General features: G+C 39.4%; 2 protein-coding genes across 2 annotated transcripts; both read right to left on the reverse strand.

The window, feature by feature from the left end:
- Nucleotides 1-1,180: 1,180 nt before the first annotated feature.
- On the reverse strand, nucleotides 1,181-1,671 carry LOC102949311 (keratin-associated protein 3-3). Its single transcript, XM_007085825.2, has one exon. It carries the CDS (start codon nucleotides 1,528-1,530, stop codon nucleotides 1,234-1,236), a length of 297 nt encoding a protein of 98 aa, XP_007085887.2. The 5' UTR covers nucleotides 1,531-1,671; the 3' UTR covers nucleotides 1,181-1,233.
- A 6,301-nt stretch (nucleotides 1,672-7,972) lies between these two features.
- Nucleotides 7,973-8,340, reverse strand: LOC102949900 (keratin-associated protein 3-3). Its single transcript, XM_007085827.3, has one exon. The coding sequence runs from the start codon at nucleotides 8,267-8,269 to the stop codon at nucleotides 7,973-7,975; it is 297 nt and encodes a 98-aa protein (XP_007085889.1). The 5' UTR covers nucleotides 8,270-8,340.
- Nucleotides 8,341-9,170: the final 830 nt, after the last annotated feature.

Consider the following 9,170-nt stretch of genomic DNA (forward strand, 5'->3'; position numbering starts at 1 on the left):
GAACACTGTTGTACAAATTCCAGCCATCTAAACTCTAGTTAGATATGCCACCTGTGACTCAAACTTGACATATCTAGAGCAGAATATAGTATTTCCTTTTCAAATTCTCTCTTCCTTCTCTGTTCCCATGCTCAGATCGTGACATAATGCCACTGCCTAATCTCTCTGACAGCCTCTTCTCTTCCATATCCCTTTGACCACCCGCTTCAGTCAGTTTGTCTTTGACTATGTCTTTTTCCTGTTTGTGACCATGGCAGCAATCTTAATTTCTTAATTGTTCTCAATTTTATGGTATCACAGCACTTTACTAACACTACTAATAGAGCACTTAATATTTTTATTACAATACAGTGCCTTGCTTCAATTAATAATTGTTAATTGCATGAAGGAATGAATGGGTATTGTGTTTGCATGTGCTTGACCTACTAGGCAGTCTGCTCATTTTGAGCAGGGACAATAAAATCCAAGGCACATCATTAGGTATTTAAAAATGTTTACTGAATGAATAATGACATTATGAGGTTACTAATTTTTTTTAACATAAACAGATCAGGTCCCCTGGAGTTGATATGTTATATCTTCATATCATGTTCAGTATTTCCCAATATACCTTAAACCATTTTTGGGGAGGACAAGTCAGGGAAAGTCTATTTGCAAGTGTGCTGATATGGGGGACCATTGCATATGTGAGGCCATTTAGTTTTTTTAAAACAACAAGAACAATGAAAGCAAGAAATATTTGTACTGTCACCATGTTTAATTTTGCAGATTGTTCTTAGTTTTTCTTAAAATGCTGACTTTTGGAGTTAAGAAGTACATTAATGAATTAATAAGAATAAACAAAAGTAATTGTAGACATTTGTGCTATGCCAGAGATGTAAAATTTATTAGTGTGATCATGAAGAAGCTCCTCCGTTTCGAGAAAGATACCACCCAGCACTGGAAACAATTCCCGAAGCACCCAAAGAAAGAGAAACTTTAGTATGGAGGAGATGAAAAACTTTGGGAAGCCTGTAGCATCCACCTGTTCACATTGCCCTGGGTCACTGATATCTACCATATGGCCATCAAAAGTCTCTTGATTTCTTTTTGAGGGAGAGTTGTCAGTGATAACATCATCCTTGTTCCAACTTGGAAAGCAGAGTCAGTTAGTTGCAGGTAACGAGACAGGTGAACACGAAAGCTTCTGGGTTGACTCTTTCAGCATCAGGCATGGAGCAAAGCAGCCATCGCTCAGCAGCAGCTTGAGATGCAGGGCTCACAGCTGGGCTGGGTATAGGTTGTGAGGTTGATGGTCTCCAGGCACGGGGTGGGCTGGCAGGAGTTGAGCAGGAAGCAGGTGGGCACACAGGGCTGGGGAATGTGGCAGGGTGGGGGGCAGTTGTCACAGCAGGTTGGCTCCAGTAACCAAGTCGTGTGTGGGCAGGTGCTGGGCAGGCAGACTCCGCACCGGCAGCATCTGTCAGAGGAGCAGATGGTGGTGGCGGGGCCGGTGGGGACGCTGCAGCAGCAGGGGACACAGCAAGCCATGGCGCTGGGAATCTGTGTTTTTAATTGATTTGGTTGTAACTATAGATGAAACTTCTGAATTGTGACTGTCTCTCCTTTCTTTGAGGCCCTTATATACCCTTCCCAGTGGGTGTTGGTCCAACCAGAAGGCTTCTTTCCTGGTTCTTGTTTATATTAGTGTACCCATTATCCTTTGATTGGTTTGACATTTAGATGCTTGTAAAGAGTCTGTATTCTCCTAATTAACATTTATTTGAGTTCCTTGCTAAATCGGCACTGATTACTCTTGCTATTTGTGACTGGAACACAAGCTTTATGACGTGTCACCAAAAACTTCTGCTATTATAATTCTGACACCGGCCTTGCTGGGAAATATTGCGTGATAATACACCTGTAGTATGTAGGTCTTATCTCTGGTGCTAGTCTAGTGTTCATTCTCTTTACCTTTATCTGTATCAGTTGTTCTGATGATGTTTTAAAAAGTTGAACTTAAGTTTAGTAACTTTTTTTTTTTTTTTTGCTTTGGGACTTTTAAAAAAATTACATAAGTTTTTGTTGAGATGTAACTAGCACATAACATTGTGTTAGTTAAGTTTTGGGACTTTTGAAGATCAAACTTACATTAATATGAAGAAATATGCTATTGAGAAATATGGGCAGACTTTTAAAAAACACCTATTATTTCATTTTTGACTATACATATTTTATATTTATTTAAAAATTTGGACAGAATAGTAAAGTATAAAGAAAACTCACTCATAATCTTATCAAGAGAAATTCTGTATTCATACTTGTGTATATCCCTCTAGTCATTTTTTTTAATGTTTTTATTTATTTTTGAGACACAGAGAGACAGAGCATGAGCAGGGGAGGGGCAGAGAGAGAGGGAGACACAGAATCTGAAGCAGGCTCCAGGGTCTGAGCTGTCAGCACAGAGCTGGACGTGGGGCTCAAACTCACGGACTGTGAGATCATGACCCGAGCTGAAGTCGGACGCTTAACTGAGCCACCCAGGCGCCCCTAGTCATTTTTTTTAATACATTTGTTTATCACTTTAGTACTGGAATCATTTTACCTATGGTTCTATAACTTGCCTTTTTTCTTAAACATACATATTTTCATTATCTTGTATTCTTAAATATATTTGATAATGTTATTTAAAATTTTTTTTAATGTTTATTTATTCTTAAAGAGAGAGAGAGAGAGAGAGAGAGAGACAGAGCATGAGCGAGGGAGGGGCAGAGCGAGAGAGGGACACAGAATCTGAAGCAGGCTCCAGGCTCTGAACTGTCAGCACAGAGCCCAATGCGGGGCTCGAACTCATAAACTGTGAGATCGTGACCTGAGCTGAAGTTGGATGCTTAACCGACTGAGCCAGCCAGGTGCCCGATAATGTTATTTTTAGTATTTCCTAGCATTCATTATATAATTATACTTCAAAGTTACTTAAAATTTTTACATTATTAATCATTTGGGTTATTTTCAAGATGATAATTGTGGCAATAGTTAACAACTGTGGACCACATTAGGAGTCAGAATAGCTCTTTACTGGATCCAGTCCTTCTCATTGCCTTCCTTGTTATGCCAGATCATTCATTTTTTTAAAACCTTGTCTTTGTCCTCTTCAAAGTAAGGATCATAATATCTATATTCTTCCATTCAGAAGATTTTTGTCCATAGACAATCATAAAGTGCTATACAGAGATAAATTATTATCATCATTATCCAAGTAAGTTGCAGATCAGACAAACTCAAGGTAAGGAATAGGGGAAAGAAGCAGTCTAAAGAAGAAAAAAAATATCTGCAGAAAAGTAAAAGAGCAACCTTACAGGAAGTAGCAAACATTTATCTGAAGGTTCACACCTACAGTTAGAGAAAACAGCTGGGATAGAAATTAATAAACTTCAAATTTTAACAAAGTTCTCTATGGCTCTGCTTGGAAGAAAGGATTTGTAATCTCTGTTGGTATCCCTGGACTTCACCCAGATTTATCTTTGAGTGAATACCTGCCAGATTTCTCACTCTTTTACTGAAGACTGATTTATATTTTCAGTATTTTTAAAATTTTGTTTTAAAACTTTTTTTTTAAGTTTATTTATTTATTTATTTATTTAGAGCATGTGTGCTAGGGAGGGGCAGAGACAGAGGGAGAGAGAGAATCCCAAGCAGGCTCCACACTGTCAGTGCAGAGCCCGATGTGGGGCTTGATCTCACAAGCCATGAGGTCATGACCTGAGCGAAACCAAGAATTGGGTCCTTAACCAACTGAGCCACCCCGGCACCCTTATATTTTCAGTATTTTAAAAATAATTTAATAAACATATATCCAGCAGTTCCCATATGCCAAACACTGGTAAATGTTGGATATAAGAGAGTGAACAAAATAGACATCATTCTTGGTCTCATGGAACTTGGAGTCTGGTGGAAGGCTTATTGTGAATATATTATTATAAGCTACTGTTTTTGTATGTTATGATAGGAAGGGCTCTAAAATCATAAAAATTATAAGCAAAAGGAAATTATTTTGACGTTTTAAGAAAAACATTGCAGAGAGGTTTGCAGTTTCTCACAGAAGTTCATGGCAAAAAGAGAGTGTTGTCTTACTTAGAATGCAATACTAAGTCAAGTTTATGAGGATAAAGAAATTGGTACTGTTCTGTGTAGAATGTTACGTTTCCATAATTATAAATAAGATTTAAAGTTATAGATTAGAAACTTATAAAATAAAAAGTTTATGATAAACTCATCTCTTTTATTGAAAAGACGTATAGTACTTTAATAAAATTTCTTTTCTTTGCCAATGGTCTAAGTGACCTGGGAATAACTATCCTTTATTTGTAAATTATGACTGTGAATCCTAGAGAGGTGAGCTAATTTGCCTTAGACGGTCTGGTGACTGACTTGTTAAAAGACTAAATATAGGACTTAATTGAGATTGAGCTACCTTTTTTGTGGTTTAAGTTTAGTATGTGTCAGAGATACTAAACATTCTATTTTTAGAAATAAAGGGTACCCTTTTCCTTTGAGCGAATGCAGGAAAAACATGGTTATTCTTGATTAGATAGATTTTCAAATTGCTGAAAGTCTACACACACACACACACACACACACACACACACACACACTTGCCCAGTTTTAATTATACCGTCTATAATCATAGGGGGTGTGGGGAAGAAAAAATTTTTCTACCCTTGACGGTCCTTCAACTGACCGAAGAATTAGAGTTACATGAGACAGATTAACAGGAAAAAACACCAAAGTTTATTATGTGCACACAGAAGCCCAATAATGGAATTGAGACCTAAAGAAATGACAAGGCAAGCAGTTTTTATACTTTTTAGACAAAGAGACAATATATGAGGAATTGATAGGTCAAAGAAAACTTAACTTTGGGAGCTTCAAATAGTAAGGAATTGTAAACAGACTTAGGGCTGTGGTAGTAAATTAGTAAAAGGTAGCAAGGTTTCTTTATACAGCCTTCTCAGCTCTAAATTTCCTCTCTGGTGATAATAAGGATGTCTCTTTACCTCATTGCGCAGGGAGGGTACCTTTCCCATGAGAAATTTATTCCCTGCTTTCTCATGGACAGAGGAGGGTCTGAATGTGCTTGCATAGGCTGTTTCTTAAGTAATTTTTAGTTACAATAATCAGTATGCCAAGGTGGTGTTATGCCCAGAATTCGTGATCCCCAAAGACCACTAGGGAGCCGAGTCCGATGCAAAAGCAAAGAGCCTTTATTCGAGCTCGCTCGAGCTCAATCCCCTACCTGCACTGATGCAGTGGTGAGATACCAGGGAAAGAGAGTGAATTTCAAAAGGACAAAGGTTTTATTGGGGCCTAGGGGCAGTTGGTGAGGTAATGGCTATGGCCTCAGCCGATTGGCTGGGGAAGGGTCCTGGGGAAGGGTCCGAGTCCTGTTAGGCAGGTGGGGGGGGGTTACTCAAGGGGAGGAGGTGTGGTCAAGGTGAAGGACACAGAACAAGATGGAGTCAGCCGGCGTAGGCCCGCCCTTTCAGTGGCACATTTTGGGGTGGCTTGCCCTTGACCCCTACAGGGCTGTCTGTGATAGTGAAGACATAAACTAAAGGTTGATAATAAAAAGAAACAAAATATGATTGTTAGTTTCTTGCTTCAGAACTTTTTGCTTGGAGGTTTCAGGCTTGAAACCCTTTGCTTAAGGAGCCCCAACCTCAGAAGTCTTTGTATTTCTTCTCTCCTCATCCTCTCCTCCGCTTCTCCCCATCTTCAGTGCTTTCAATTCATGATGAGTTAGTAGGGTGCTGTTCTGTCTGGAGCAGCCACTCCCCACCTCTCCTGCCTGGTCATCTTTTAACACTTAGCCTGGATAGCTTGGTGGCTTTCCATAACTATCCCTCACCCTGACGCTGAATCACCAAATCTGGGTTTTAGTTACTCTTTCTGTGTGCTTGCATGCTGTGCTGCTCACATCTCAGTCACAGCAGGAACCACATGGCATCATAAATATACCCATCCGCCATATGTAGGCCACATGTATTGTGATTACAGTAACTTGTCTGTTTCCCTCACCAGATCTGAGAGAAACTTGAGAGCACTCAAGGTAATAACATTTCTTTTATCTTTACATCCTTAGCACGGATATGATGCCTGGCACAAGGGAAGCACTCATGAAATATTGGCCAAATGAATGAGTGAATGAACGAAATCACTTGTTGGCAGTATTCTAGGTTGTGCCCCATGTACCCCATGGCTGCTAAATTCTGTTCATTTAAACCACTGATGAGCCTATAAGATCCTGTGAGCAATCTCATTCTTGAGGGACTGACACGCACACTAAGGGTATTTAGAAACATGTTTATTTATTTAAAAATGTTTTTTTAAATGTTTGTTTATTTGTTGAGAGAGAGAGCATGAGCAGGGGAGGAGCAGAGGAAGAGGGAGAGAGAGAATCCCAAGCAGGCTCCACACTGTCAGCCTGGACCCGGATGCAGGGCTCAAACCCACAAACTGTGAGATCATGACCTGAGCTGAAGTTGGATGCTCAACTGACTGAGCCACCCAGTGCCCCTGGAAACTTGTATATTTATAGGCACTTGCTGCTTCCCTTCCCTGCCTTTTTCTTTTTCACAAATATTCTTTTAGTTTTAGATCAGTACTTTTCAGATTTTGACTTGTGCCTTTATATATTAATGATACTTATATACATTATACATGCATCATACATACATACATCGTAATATGTGTTGTATATGTATTCTATGTGTGTTATCTTTCTAAGGCAGGGCAAAGGATAATCTGCTTAAGATAAAATGAAGTAGGCTGGTAAAAAGAAGTATAGTTAAGTCATAGATTAAATCATGTTTAATCAAGTTTTTAGCTCCAGTTCTCAGCCCATTTCCTAAAGAGTTTTGGCTTTCTGTTGATGGTGGCCAGTAGAAATATATTCCTGGTGCCCTGCTACTGGAGTTGACCACTTAAGTTTTCTCTAAGGGAAATGAAGTTGAAATTGATAGGCCTACTAAGTGACTCGGTCTTAGAACTGAATACCTGCCACTTTTAATCTGTGAGCCACTAGATCCTTTTCTGTTAAAATTGGATGTGATGATTTTGCTAAAGATTCTTACATTTTATATTTCTCTTGCATGTTGTAAGTTGAGGCCATAACTGTCAGTTCAGCTTCTGGTCCTTAGAGTTGGAGGCTCTGTGATATGGCAGAAAGAATAGGGCTTTAAAATCAGACATACGAGGAGCTGAATTCTGGCTTTCTGAATACTAAGTAACTTTGAGAATGTTGAGTAACTCTTACAGCTTCATTTTTCTCATCTATTAGCGATGTTTTAAGGATTGTGTGAGTTAATAATGTGATTTCCTCAGCAAAATGTAGGTTAAGTAAATGTTGGCTCACTTCAAATTGCATTTGTCTGAGGAAAAGAGGAGAATGGAAAAGCTAACCAGTTTGAAGTTAGCAGCCTAGAAGCTAGCTAGTTCCAGTCATTCTTTTAGAAGATTGTTCTGGTTTTTTTTTTGTTAAATAAAATAATCATCTTATCTTTACCTTTTTTTTTTTTAAATTAAGGAAATATGCCAAAAACTCTAACATAAACAAGCAACATATCTTGCCAGAGAAATAAAGTTTATTGGAAAACCCATCAAGAATTTTTTTTTTTTACTCTGAAAATATCCACTATAAGAAATGGGATCCAAGAAGCAACATGACCAAGAAAATATAGTCTGGGTTCTTACAGATTTCAATAGAATTTCAATAATAGATGATGTTCACCTGCCCAAATGAACCAAATGGTTATTCAGGCAAATAACCATAAAGAAATTCTTGATTTTCTTTCCATTAAAATCAAAGGTAGGTTTTCCATGTCTGGGCCATCTGGTCTGCCTCAACATCATGATCAACTACTGAGGCAAATGAATACTGAGTAGACAGCTTCTGGGTTCTTCATTGTCAGGCACAGAGCAAAGCAGCCATCGCTCAGCAGCAGCTTGAGATGCAGGGCTCACAGCTGGGCTGGGTATAGGTTGTGAGGTTGATGGTCTCCAGGCACGGGGTGGGCTGGCAGGAGTTGAGCAGGAAGCAGGTGGGCACACAGGGCTGGGGAATGTGGCAGGGTGGGGGGCAGTTGTCACAGCAGGTTGGCTCCAGTAACCAAGTCGTGTGTGGGCAGGTGCTGGGCAGGCAGACTCCGCACCGGCAGCATCTGTCAGAGGAGCAGATGGTGGTGGCGGGGCCGGTGGGGACGCTGCAGCAGCAGGGGACACAGCAAGCCATGGCGCTGGGAATCTGGTTTGCTTTTGGTTTCTTGGAAAGATGAGGTTTCTGAGATACAAATGTCTCCTCTTGCTTTGGGGCTCTTATATATGGTCCTCAGTGGGTGTTGGTCCAACCAGAAGGCTTCCTGTCATTTTTGTTTATCCCACCCCCCTTCACTAAGATTCTCTAATCAGTTTGGTATTTACTTGTCCATTAAGAGTCGTGCCCTTACTAAGATACATCATGTTTTTGACTCATTGACTTGTCACTTTTGTCATAAGATGATTGCATTTTATCTTCACAGGGTCTTGGAATGCCAAACCTTACATGAAATATGGATAATCAGTCTGAGTGACTGAATTCAGCTATAGTTTCAGAGGCTGTATTCTTTTCCTTGTTTTTCTCCCCCTTAATTTAAAATAATATGCATAACATACAATTTTTAATTACTAATACCAGAACATACAACTCAAATGGTTAATTGGACCATTTTCTCAGTGAAGTCAACAAGGACATGACACTTATAGATGAATGTTGCATATGACGATATGAATCTCAGACAGTCTGTTACCTTGTTTATTGAGGATAGAATTCAGGTTCTATTGAGCAAGCAGGGTGACAGCCAAAATGGAATACGATGAAACCCCTTTTCATTATTTTTAATCTATAATGAGTCTTAAAAGGTTGTATTATTCTATGTTTTTTTTTAAAAACCGTCTTTATTCTCAAAGCTATGCCAATCTTGTAGTGAGTTAAAATGTAAATTCACTGGGAAGAAAGATCCACCCAGCTGCTGGCTTTTTTTAAAAAAGTTTTTAATGTTTATTTATTTTTTAGAGAGAGAGAGAGACAGACAGACAGAATGTGAGTGGGGGAGGGGAAGAGAGAGAGGGAGACACCCCATCTGAAGCAGGCTCCA

Source organism: Panthera tigris, chromosome E1 (genome assembly GCF_018350195.1).
Source record: "Panthera tigris isolate Pti1 chromosome E1, P.tigris_Pti1_mat1.1, whole genome shotgun sequence".
Taxonomy (NCBI): Eukaryota; Metazoa; Chordata; class Mammalia; order Carnivora; family Felidae; genus Panthera; species Panthera tigris.

What these genes read in the sequence shown, in the direction of transcription:
- LOC102949311 (XM_007085825.2), bottom strand. Translation starts at nt 1,530, where the DNA reads ATGGCTTGCTGTGTCCCCTGCTGCTGCAGCGTCCCCACCGGCCCCGCC.
- LOC102949900 (XM_007085827.3), bottom strand. Translation starts at nt 8,269, where the DNA reads ATGGCTTGCTGTGTCCCCTGCTGCTGCAGCGTCCCCACCGGCCCCGCC.